At 46.1% G+C, this 13011-nt stretch overlaps 1 protein-coding gene across 1 annotated transcript; it reads right to left on the bottom strand.

Moving 5' to 3' along the window:
- Positions 1-1167: 1167 nt before the first annotated feature.
- ERH (ERH mRNA splicing and mitosis factor) lies at positions 1168-12982 on the bottom strand. The gene is made up of 4 exons (XM_040975392.1): positions 12880-12982; positions 9826-9913; positions 5058-5178; positions 1168-1297 (listed from the first exon to the last, which is right to left on the bottom strand). The coding sequence occupies exons 1-4, from the start codon at positions 12880-12882 to the stop codon at positions 1195-1197; spliced, it is 315 nt and encodes a 104-aa protein (XP_040831326.1). The 5' UTR covers positions 12883-12982; the 3' UTR covers positions 1168-1194.
- Between the last annotated feature and the right edge of the window lie 29 nt (positions 12983-13011).

The following is a 13011-nucleotide window of genomic DNA, read 5'->3' as shown; positions in this document are numbered from 1 at the left end:
AAAGAAAGTTATGGCTCAAATGTGTGGGGGCAAGCTGGGGGAACAATAGCTGTCTCCAAACTGATAATCTTAGAATCAGGAGTGTCTACATAGTTGAAGACTGAAAGGCCAAAACAGTTGTGGGGGAAAAAATACTAAAAGCTAGTTTCACTCTGGTATAAAGCAACTCTGAAGTCCACGCCTTAAAGGGTGCTTCAAAGTGTCCATGGAAAAGTCTGTACTATGAAAAAAAATGGGGGGTGGGGTGGACTATACATCAAAGCAAATAAAGAAATAAAAAAAAATACAAAACAAAACAACAACCCTATGCATGGTTGTTCCTAACGCTTTTCCATGGAATTTTTGGGCTGTCCTCCACTGCTTTCCCAGGCCACAAGCAGGGAGCTGGATGGGAAGTATAGGGCACCGGGACATGAGACCCCAGCACTTGCAAGCTGAGGATTTAACCACTGAGTCATCACACCAGGCCCTAAATTTATTTTTGATTTGGGATACTTTTAATATATGGTGAGTCCCTGGAAATGTTCTCCAGTCCAAGTCCACAAACATCTGTATAATGTACTCATCAATGGTTGGCACAAACCTTAGAGCCACCACTAGTCTCACATAATGACTCTAAAAAAAATGAAGTGAAAGTTTATTAGCTTTGCATAAACCACTGCAAAATGCATTCAGTACATATGCAAAATTCCTTCAAATGCTTTATTTCATGTAGTAGTAGGCTATTGGTTTTGAAACTGATAATACTTTGCAAGAAAACCCAAATGCTTAGAAATGAAACCACCACCACTCAGGAAAATATAACTAAAGAACATTTATTTTCCACTAAGAGTTTGTCCTGAGGACATAACTGAGCCACCCCCCATCCCGTCTCCAAGGGTTAGTATAGTGACTGTTACAAAAGCAGATCAACAGTCTGAAGTTCTGGAACCAATATTAACTGACAAAGAAAATCTCCATCTAAATCCTCATAAAAATGTTTTCAGTAAAAAAAAAAAAAAAACAACAAAAACCAAAAAAAAAAAACCAAAAAAACAAAAAAGAGGCAATAGGGGTTGCAGATTGAACAAGAGCCTCACATTTCCTGTAATACATTCAATCCTGACTAGAGTGTAACAAAATGGAAACCCCCACTACAGCTCTGTACACATGTGTGCTCCGAGCCCGCCCCCAGCCCACGCTGCGGCGGCTCCATCACTTCCCCGCCTGCTGGGCCTGCCGGCGGAGCAGCACGTAGATCTTCTCTTTGATCCAGTCTTTGTTATAAGGCTGGTACGTCTGGGTGTCAGCCCGGTAACTGAGGAGAAGAAAGGTAAGAAGCAAAGTTAGAGCGGTGACGTACCGTCACGTGCTTCGGCCTTCAAACCTTAACTACCCAGGACACAGGCGCACCTCTCCCACGCACGAACCGGAGATCAACCGGTGCAATCCTGTGGTGGAGGAGCCGCCAAGACCCAGGACTCTACTCCCTGACCGAACATGGCCAGAAGCCACATGCTCTTTCTCTCACACAGCTTCTATTTTTATAGCACCTTTCATGGTTAAAAGACAAACACTACAAAACATTAGAATTTGCTAACTTTATTCTGAATCACCTAAGAAACCTTTACACACGTTACTGCTACAAAGATTTTGTGCTTTTCTCACCCAGGTAAAGTACCAAAAAAAAAAAATTATAACTGTGTTTCAAAATTTGCTTATTCCAGCAAGGACTCAGGCCTTCCTGAAACAAGAAATGCCTCCAGAACTCAAATTCAAAACAGAAGCAGTGCAGCTGACTGGAGCCAAAGGGAGGCCACAGTGACAAAGCAAGCACCCAGCACCTCTCACTGCAATCACAATCAGCACTTGAGACTTCTAGCTGTGGGCACCACCTGCTGGGCACACTGCAGCCAGGGCCCACTTCATAGGCCTGCTGATAAAGACATTTAAGGGACACTCTAAGAAGCAAAAGAACTAATTCCTCAAGTATTGTCTTGTCTCATTTTTTAACCTCTCGGCAAAAAATCATATCCAACTACAATCGACATTCACAAATAACATTTAAAAAATTAAGATGTAACCAGGCATTAAGTATTGCTTTAATCTGAATTAGTTCATACCAGCCCTTTTACATCATCTCCTTGTAATGAAGGAGGACACTAATGTTCAAAGAAATGGAGCAACTTAATAGCTAAATGACACTGGACACGTGGGGGAGTTTAAACACCCCTGACTCCAGGGACCTCACTGAAAATCTAGCCAGAAACCAACACTCCCAACTTTTGGCCAGGAGAATAAATTCCCTAGAACTGCTTCACACAAGCAGCAGCACAGGCTCCCTCCAGAGAAGGGCAGAATCGGCTCGGTTAAAAACGCACATTTTACAAAATGGTTGGCCAAGTACACATCTGGTTTTTACTAATGCTCTTTTTAAAGTAAAAAAAAAAAAAAAACTCTAAAAAATGAAATAATTTTGACTCTCCCAAGCTTCATACTTAAATAAGTACTAACCTACTATACTTTAAGGTGTGGCAAGACAGACTATAATATTGAATAACAATGGACATAAATGAAAAGGAAATAGAATTTCTCAGAATACCATTTCTGGTGGGAAGATCTTATCTGGGCCATTGCCTCTCTCTAACAAGATCATCCAAGCTCGTAAAAAATCTCAACTTGTATGCTATTTTCTGACGCACAAAAGAGTAATACCCTCTTTGTGGCAGGCTATATGTTGATGACTGATAACACTTGAGAAAGTGACAGTAACAAGTGCATTAATAAAGTGCCCCGCTGCTGGCAGACGAGCTTCACAGCTTACTGCTGTAGGAAAGGGCAGACGCCACAGCCTGAGCAGTGAGGTCAGCAGTGCCCTCAAGAGCAAACTGTCTTCCTGAGTGGAGACCTTCTCATCACCTCAGCCTCCTGTCTTCAAGCACACCTGCACATTAAAGGCTCTTAGTTATTGGAAACTCAAAGACTAAAAAGACGTGCAAACAATCCATACTGTGTGCGAGCACACAAAATGTAGACCGTGCGTGCCATGCACGGTCAGTCTGCCCTGGGTTTAGTCATGTCACCAAGTAAAACTGTACCTCCACTGCTCACCTGGGTTTTCTTTCTCTTTAAAAAAAGTCTAAGGGTCATGTTCCTATATACCTGACAGAAGCCTTGAGGACACAACAATTTACAGACAGCAGGCTCCATCCGTGGCTTGAAAATAAACAGTTCAAAACATAATTTACTTGATTCAAGAAAGCAGCGGGATGAACTACCACAGAAAGCCACAGCCACAGGTGACGTTTTGGAAATAACTCAAATGGGATAGAACCAAAGTCATGTGAGAAAAATGGTTCTAAATCCAATCCTCAAAGTTTTTAGAGGTCACAATGTTTTTCAACATTAAGACACACGGTAGGTATAGTACAGCAAGTTAAACTACCACCTGCAATACCGAAATCCCACACTGAATGCCTGCCTGGCTGGAGTCCTGGCTACCAGGCTTCTGATCCAGCCTCCTGTTAATGCATCCCAGAAGGCTTATGTGCTTGAGCTCCCGCCAAACATGTGGGAGCCCAGGATGAAGTCCTAGGCTCTTAGCACCTGCCTGGCTAGCCCTGGGCATTGCTTGGGGAGGGGATCAGCAGACGAAGATCTCTCTGAAGTAGAAGATAATAAGTAAGTCTTTCTCTTGTTTTATCATTCTGCGGTATCTGGTTATATTTAATCTAATCTCTCTCCATTTTTAAAGATTCCCTTATTCTTACTGGAGAGACTGACAGAGAGAAGGAGATGCTGAGAGAATGATCTTCTGTCCGCTGGTTCACTCCCTAAGTAGTTGCAACAGCCAGAGAGAGCGCTGTTCCAAAGCCAGCAGCCCTCGTGGGTACAGGGTCCCAAGGCCTCAAGCTGTCCTTGGTTGCTTTCCCAGGCCACAAGCAGGGAGCTGGATGGGAAGCAGGGCTGCCGGGATTAGAACCGGCGGTCATATGGGAACCTGGCATGTTCAAGGTGAGGACTTTAGCCACAAGTACATCGTGCCAGGCCCAGCTCCTTTATTTTCTAATTTACTTGTCTATTTGGTATGTCACTTCCCTTGTAGAACATATAGTTGACCTCCCCATCCCCAGGGTCCAACCAACTATGGGGTCAGAAATATTTGGGAAAAATAAACTTTGTAATGAACAGGTACAAACATTTTTTTTTTTTATCACAGTTCCCTAAACAATACGGTATAACTATGTCCACAATGTTACATGCCAGCTTATGTGGGAACTTGAGCATCTGGGGGTGATTATACTGGGCCCCGAAAGTATTAGTGACAAACGTGCCAGGTATACACGTAGCACTCAAACACTTGCTGACTGTGTGTGCTTCTATGAGACACGTCAGAAGAAACGCAGACCAACTACCGACACTCACCCATAGCTCTACTAGAGGCTCACAGCTTTTGAAGTTATAATAAAGACTTTGTAATTTGCACATCTCATTAATGACCAAAACCAGATCACCTGAATGATCTGGGGAAGCAAAGCAAAATGGCTTCAACACTGAAGAGGCACGGACAGCAACTCAGGGCAGGTATTTGGTCCAAGAGCTAGGAAGCCTGTGTCCTACACCACAGTGCTGTGTTCCAGCGACCCACGTGTGACATCACGGGGAGGCCCTGTCTGCCAGCTTCGGCCTGGCCCAGTCCTGGCGGTCATGGGCATTTGGGAAGTGAGCCAATGGATGGGAGCTCGCTCGCAAATAAATAATCTGAGGTGAATAACACAACCTGTTATTCTCCTTGGTAGCAGTGGTAAAAATTAAGGGGGAGAAAGGCTCTAGGAGATGAAATTTCTTTTATCAGCACCCTGTGCACAGTAACTATACCAATCAGTAAAAGTTTTCCAAATGTTCCTCTGCTTTTGGCTTTACGTACTCAATTTAAGATCCATGGCCAAGAAATATTAGTTACTCAGTGTGCAAAATGCGGAGATTGCTCTCACACAGTGAGCCCTTGCCACCATCCCTCACCTCAGACAGACAAGACAGAAAAACACGAGTGAGACCACGAGGCAGCTGACACTTACACAAGGCAGCTGAGGTCTGCCAGATCGTCGATAAAATCAAATAACTGACTGATATCATATGTGATTGATGGACTGTTGGGATTCATTCTTTTCAGATGTTCCTCGTACATTTTACAAACACCTAGGACGGGGAGAAAAACAGTAAGATCTTACAATCACATGAACTTTCAGATGAGCAGTTAATACCACATTAAGTCTGATGACGAGCTGGGCTGGAAAAGGGACAGCAGGATCAACACCTTTCCTTCATTTGCGCCACTAGCAAAAATAGTCACCAGACACAGAAGTTAACTCCAAACTGCTGGTGCTTAAAGGATTTTATAGATGTCACCTAATGATTCCAACTGTTTTGAAATGTTAATGCAACAAAACACTCACTCTCTCTCTCTCTCTCTCACACACACACACACACACACACACACACACACACACACACACGGAAACCAGCTAAAGGACCGTACTAACACAGGATCAAGATCCAGCACTGGGACTGGGAGGGACCAGAATTCCAGCTCTGCCTTTATCAATGAAGAAACCTTGGGGCAAATGACTCCATTTCACGAGCCTTACTTGTCACACTATAATACTTCTCCATCAGCTATTACTGAAGATATTATGTGAAACAACAGACACAGTCAGCACAAGTAATGAGCATGTACTCACTCAAACAAAGGATAATGAAATGAGTAAAACCACTGCTGGCAAGCCTACAGCGCTGCATGATTATCTAAAGAACCTATTAGCTATTTAACTTATTCAGTGAATCATTCCTTTCTCGTCCCTAATACTAACTACCTTTTTTGTTTTTGAAGATTTCATTTATGTGAAAGTCAAGTAAATGAGATGGAGAGAAGTCTTTTCATCTGCTGGTTCACTCCCCAAATGCTGTAACGACCCAGGCCAGGCCAGAGTGCAGCCAGGAGCCTCATCTAGGCCTCCCACAGGAGTGCAGGGACCCAGAAACTTGGAGAACCTGCCCCTGCTTTCCCAGGTGCATTAGCAGGGAGCTGGGTAAGAAGTGGCTGCACTGCAGACAGCAGCTTAACTTGCTATGTCACAACACTGACCCCTATCAACTATTTTTAAAAGATTACTACAAAAAACAGACAGGTGACATAAGCATTATTTGGAAAAACATGTCCTAAAAGCAATACAAAGATGGCTCTAGGTACCTCTCAAACCCCACAAATGTCCTGGTTAGAAAAAACAACATTTGGGGAGGGCCCTGGGGTTCAGGAGATTCCTACCCTTGATCGGTTGGAATCCTGGCTCCTACGCCTGTCAATCAGCTTCCTGCGAAGGCGCCTGAGAGGCAGGAGATGATGGCCAAAGTACTTGCACTCCTGCCACTTGGCCTGGCCCTGGGAGGTGGGGTCCCAGGGGAGTGATCTATCCCTCCAACTCTCCTGTTACTCCACTTTTCAAATAAAATCTTAAAACTTTCTAAATATTAAAAAAAAAAAAAAATACTTTCAACCACTTTAGAAACTACTTTATGGTTTCTGATTGCTGTTGGCACACAACATCAAAACCACAGAATATCGCTCATGGGTTACTAAATGAAAAGAAATAAAAACGAGGCAAGTACATTCATTGCTCATCTTACAAAGGCATTAACCAGCAGCTACCACGATACTTGACATGAGAGACTGTGGGCTCTTCTGCTAAGGCTAGACAGACTGGAAAACTGCCCTTGCCTTCACTCTTCTACATGGCCCAGGAGGCACCAGACTGGAAACAAAGTCCATCCACCTACACTCGGGGATGATCCTGTAGGTGCAGAGTGCTAAGGAAATCACCAATAAATCACCAGGATACATCAGTGCAGCAGTTACAGGAGATACGATCAATGTAAAAATTCATTATATTTCAGCACTCTTGATAGCAAAGAACCTGAAAATGAAGAAAACCACTTACAACAGCATAAAAAAAATTTTTTTTTGTAGGTAAATTTAACAAAAGGAGGAGGACATTATCTGTACCCTGGAAACTACAAACGCCATTGAAAGTAAAGACTTAAAACAAATAGAAATATATCCTAAGTTCATGAATTGAAAAACACTAGAAACTCTACATAAAGCTACTCCAATCAAGACAGGATAGGTCTTCCATAAGGATAGGAACATACACCAATGGAATAAAATGACCAGAATAAACCCACAGACTTATGGGCAACTGCTTTTCCACAAGGGAGCCAAAATAATTCAATGGAACAAGACTGGTTGTCTCCAGGACAACTTAATAAATGCACACAACAGAAAGAAGCTGGACTCATAGATTACACAAGCAAGATAGAAAACCCACTGAAGATGGTCTAGGAGCACTGGGCGGAGGACGGCCCCTGCGTCCAAGCCAGCCTCCTGCCAACGTGCTCCCTGGGGAGCAACAGGTGATGGCACAAACACCTGGGTTACTGCCGCCCACGTGGTGATGCAAGATGGTGCTTCTGGCTTCTGTGCAGCCTAGCCCTAGCTACCACAGGCATCTGGGAGAAAACCAGTATATGGAAGATCAAACAAAATGAAAAATGGGCAGGAGAAATGGCTCAACTAGCTAATTCTTCTCATGTAAGCGCCAGTAACCCATATGGGTACTGGTTTGTGTGTTGGCTGCTCCACTCACCCATTCACGACACAACTCGGCTCACTGCTGATGCCATGGCATGGCTCAAAAGTCTTGGGACCCTGCATCCGCACGGGAGTCCTGGAAGAAGCTCCTGGCTTTGGGTCGGCTTGGCTCTGGCTGTTGTGGCCATTTGGGGAGCAAACTAGATGAAAGATCTATCCATAAATCTTTTTTTTTTTTTAAGATTTATTTTTATTGGAAAGTCAGATATATAGAGAGGAGGAGACAGAGAAGATCTTCTATCTGATGATTCACCCCCTAGGCAGCTGCAATGGCTGGAGCTGAGCCAATCTGAAGCCAGGAGTCAGGAATTTCTTCCAGGTCTCCCATGTGGTGCAGGGTCCCAAGGCTTTGGGCTGCTAGATCAGCATGCCAGGCCCTGTCCATAAATATTAAAAACAAAAGTACACTCATTTGAATTACATAAAGCCTCCCTAAGACTCACCAATAAGTCACAAACAGGGTGGAATGGGGCCATTGCTGTGGCACAGTACACTAATCCTCCACCTGCAGCACCAGCGTCCCCATATGAGCCTAAGTTCGTTCCCAGCTGCTCCATTTCCAACCTAGCTCCCTGCTTGTGGCCTGGGAAAGCAGTGGAAGATGACCCAAGGACTTGGGACCCTGCACCCGTATGGGAGTCCTGGAAGAGGTTCCTGGCTCTGGCTCAGCTCCAGCCGTGTGGCCATTCTGGGAGTGAGCCGGTTGATGGAAGACTCCTCTGTTTCTCCTCTCTGTAACTCTGTAACTCTTTCAAATAAAAATAATGTTTAAAAAAAAAAAAAAAAAGAGCCGGAAGATCTGAATAGGCACCTCGCCAAAGATGCACAAACAATAGGTAAGTAAGCATAAACAAGAGGCTCAACACAACATCACCACGGATGTATAAACTGAAACAATGAGGTGTCACCACACTGATTCCAGAATAACTAGAACCTACAACAAGGACTCCAAACACAGGCAAGGATGACAAGCATAGGAACTCGCCATCACTGCTAGTGGGAACGCCATTCCTCAAGAGTCGCAGTTTATTTCAAAGCCCACCCCACATCAGACCACATGAGCCGACACCCACACTCCTAGGGGTTTACCTAAGAGGTGACACGTAGGCCCCCCAGGACTCAGTGATACACAAGTGTGAAAAGGCAAGCAGGTCGTCCTAAGTGGGTGGACGCTGTGTGGCACATTCACACAATTCAGTACCATTCTGTGACAAAACAAGATAAACTATAAGCACACATCCACCCACCATGGAAGACGTTCACAGGTATTTTCCTAGGTAGAAGCACCAATGCGAAAACGACAAAGCGTGTAATTCCCACATAACATTCTGGAAATGGCAAAATCAGAGGCAGTAGTAGTGATGGCCCAGGGTTTGGGGAGAAGCAGGTGGAAGAATGAAGGACTTTCTGGGCTATTCAAATGAACCATGAGCGTAGATATATACCACTACACATCTGCCAAAACTCAGAAAGTTCAACGCCAAGTGGCCAATGACCTTTACTTACCTAATACACAATGAATGACACTGATTTGGTTCTATTCACCTTTCCTAAAGGAGCTAATAAGCTTTATATCCTAACACCATTCTGATGGACTGGGAGCAAATCAACAATTGTTAAGCCAACCAAGACTCAGCAGCCACCCCTAGGGCCTTAGCTACTCCATCTTGCCAGTTTGTTTGATCTGAAAGTCCAAGCCACAGAGGGAGAAGAGACATTTCCCGCCTGCTGGCTCACTCTCTAAACGGCTCCAACAGCAGAGCTGGCCCAGTCTAAAGCTGGGAGCCAGGAGCAGGAGTGAAGCAGCTGGGTCTTGAACTGGTGCCCATATGGGATGTTGGCACCACAGGGAGAGGCTTAACGCACTACTCCATAGCATGGACCTAGCTTTAAGAATATACATGGTTATCTGTATAACAGGTCCACAGCACAACCAAGTAACAACCAGCAGAAGATCTAGAAAACAATGAGAAGCCTTACATACAAGGCTTAACTTTGAAGCAAATGGTTTCAGCAGGAAAGGCTTATAAAGTCAACATCTGAAATAATCAACAAGTATGGTCTATCCTAAGCACCCATTTTCCTGAACAAAAGAATAAATTCTTAAGTGTAGCCTGGGGAGGACTCGGCGTGGGGCTCACCTTCCATGCACTCGTTCACAGACTCATAGTCCGCATACGTTCTGCCTTCCGGCCTCTTGGTCGGCTGCACCAGCAAAATGGTGTGAGACTGCAGGGGAAAAAGTGTTTTCAAAGTTGATATTTGAGAAATTCACAGTATTATATAAAACTCTTTTTAGGACATAATGATTGATATTAAAACATAATTACTGTGTTCACCTGCAGTTTTCATTTCTAACATTTATTTAAAAGGTTGAGACAGACAGAGCAATCCACTCCCTGAGGGCCAGATCTCCTATTCGGTGCAGGAATACCAGCACCTCAGCCATCCGCTGCTGCTCCTCAGGGACCCAGCAGGAACGGGCTCAGAAGCGGGGCAGCAGGAACCTGCACCCCTCTGGATGTGGTCACCATGGTGCCCCGCCGCCTGCCACCCCGCCTTCCTCTTACAGTCTGCACCCAATCGTGGTATCAGGAACTGGACGCCTGCCTCTGCCTCCCAAGGCCCACAAGAGGGCTTTCTCAAGCTCCTTTTACCTCCAGTCCAAGTTCGTTCCCAGTAAAAACAGATATGAGTTGATGAAAATAAAATCATCCCAAGCCTTGTGTTAGCCTGTATTCTTTTCCCAACCTTTGCACAACAGTGGAATCACATTTCCTTCAGGCCTTACACTCTAATATCAAGGAATAATATAAAACCGGCAATATGAAAAATTAAAGCATGGTTAACATCACTGTGAGTAAACTATGCGGCCTCAAAGAGCCATCTTTATCAAAATCACACATTTCTAAACACTAGACTCAAACAAAAGGGTTATAAGGAATGTGTATTGTAAGAAATGAACATGCCTGAAGAACAACAGACTTGGTCTTCCCAGTTCGGATGCCAGCAACCCTCTGCCTGCCCAAGACTGTGACAACCAGCAATACACTCAGACATTGCCAAATGTCCCTTGGAAGTGGTGGGGAAGGCATGACACCCAGCCTGAGCTCCTGCCCCTGCCCAATTATTCGCCACAGGAGGCCGATCAGTGAAATGCTAGCATGATGTAACTTCACTGTAAACTCAATCCTGAATCAAGCTACTGATATTTGCTTTGGCAACACCAGCATTCCTTCCCCACACAAAATAACTAGCCTTCGAATGACCCTTAGCAGGGCTCAGCACAACAACCTAGTGCCAAAATCCTTGCCTTGCAATCGCGCTAGGATCCCATATGGGTGCCAGTTCATGTCATGGTGGCCCTTTTTCCCATCCAGCTCCCTGCTTGTGGCCTGGGAAAGCAGTCAAGGACGGCCAAGGCCTTGAGACCCTGCACCTGTGTGGGAGATCTGGAGGAAGTTCCTGGCTCCTGGCTTTGGGTTGGCAGAAGATTTTTCTGTGTCTCCTTCTCTCCATAAATCTGACTTTCCAATAAAAATAAATAAATCTTATAAAAAACTGCACTCAAAATGGTTACAATTTTTTAAGTGGAAGTGCTTTCCTGGTGCCAGCTTTTAAGTATCACAAACAACCCTCAAATAAGTTTTGATTACTTTCTTTTCTGGAGCTGCTTTTCAGAACCCTTTGGTTTCACCAAAAAAATCCAAATGTTTGCCTTATCGGTTTCCCCCACTTTCTGGGCGGACTTGGTACGTGTCCTTTCTCAGGGGTACCGGGTTTTCTAGTTATTTAGTTTGCAGTAAATACTGTTGTATTTACATAACAGCAAGTGAAGATGGTGAAAACTCATAGTTGGGTAGGGGTGGAACTGATACAGAATTTCCTTCAGGAAATCCTTGCACCCTGAGGATGAGGCAGCAGAAACGGAGGCAGTGTGTTATTGCTGAAATTTCACAGTACCTACAATGTGTCCACTAACTTCAGGTACTTTCCCCAAAAACTATAGAGGAGGAGGGGAAGCCTTCCTCTCCATCGCCCCAAAGGCCCCGGCTGTGGAGGCAGGAACCAACAGCTAGGAACGGATAATCGCTCACTTCAAACACAACTTCGGGTGCTTAATTCTACTTGCAATCACGGTGACAGCCATCCAAGGAGGGGTGGTGGGATGGGTGAGCTGCCGTTGCTATGTTCTCAGACCTTAATCGGAGCATTTATACCAAGTACCACATGGTGGCATAAAAGGCAGCCACTCAAAGCGGCAGAATGACTTGTCCAAGGCCACACTGCTAGTTATGGAACTTGAGAAGCCAAACTAATTTACAGTGCTTTCTGGGAGAGAATCATGTTTTTGGGTCAAACATTGAAATAAATCGACTCTGGACAGCGCCTTCTGAACAAGTTCCCTGGTAACAACTTAAGTAGCCAGAAAGAGAAAAAAGTTTTCCAGATGGAAGTTCCCCTGAATTTTTCGTGGTCCCCATGTACATCTCTTTTTGGATTTAAACACAAAAACCCACCCATTCCACCACTGCCCGGCTCAGCCTCGGGAGACCGGACCTCGAGTGGGGCCTATCTCCCCTGCCTCTAGCCCCCGAGGGACTTAGACAAGGGACGACCAGCAGGATTGAGGACAGTTGATGCCTAACGAGGCACTTTGTGGAGTCTTCAGAGAAGGCGGGATGGGGCCCTGGGGGACCCGAAGACAAAGTGGGGGAGGGAGCGGGACAGGGTAGAGCGCAGGAAAACCAAAGGGGATGCTCGACAAAGCCCGCCTGGAGAGCAGATAGGAGCCCTCTGCGTTCCCAGGATCGGTCCAGGCAGCTGGGGCGTCTGTCAAGTTTCCGGGAGAGGATTTGTTATCCGTCCCTCGGCCATTGTTCCTACAGCAGCATGTTACCGCGCGTGGAGGGAGGGCCGGGCACCACCCGCCCGCCTCCCTCCACCCAGCGAGAGCAAAGCGTGGCCTCGGACCCACGGCACACGGCCAGGCCGGGGCGGGCGCGCACTCGGGGGCCGAGCCGGGATCCGGGGCCTACGGGCAGGCGGCGGGAAGCGGGAGCGGCGGCGGGCCTCGAGCTGCGGGGGCCCGCACGCGCGCGCGGGAAGGATCGGGCCCGGAAGGGACCGGGATGTAGGGGCGCGGGTCGCCCGCAGCGACGCGGGTGCTCGGGGGCAGCCCGGGCCTTTCTCACCATCGCGCCAAACTCCGGTCTTTGCAGCCGCTACCGACACCGTCGCCGCACACGAGCCAAGCCGCAACGCCGCCAACAGCCAATCCCCGCGAGAGGAGCCGGGCGGAAGTCGTCGGGAGCGCGACGCACAAG

This window comes from Ochotona curzoniae, unplaced genomic scaffold (genome assembly GCF_017591425.1).
Source record: "Ochotona curzoniae isolate NIBS_2020 unplaced genomic scaffold, NIBS_Ocur_1.0 contig_2688, whole genome shotgun sequence".
NCBI lineage: Eukaryota > Metazoa > Chordata > Mammalia > Lagomorpha > Ochotonidae > Ochotona > Ochotona curzoniae.
Note: the sequence above shows the minus strand (reverse complement) of the source record. Positions and strands in the feature narration are given on the sequence as shown.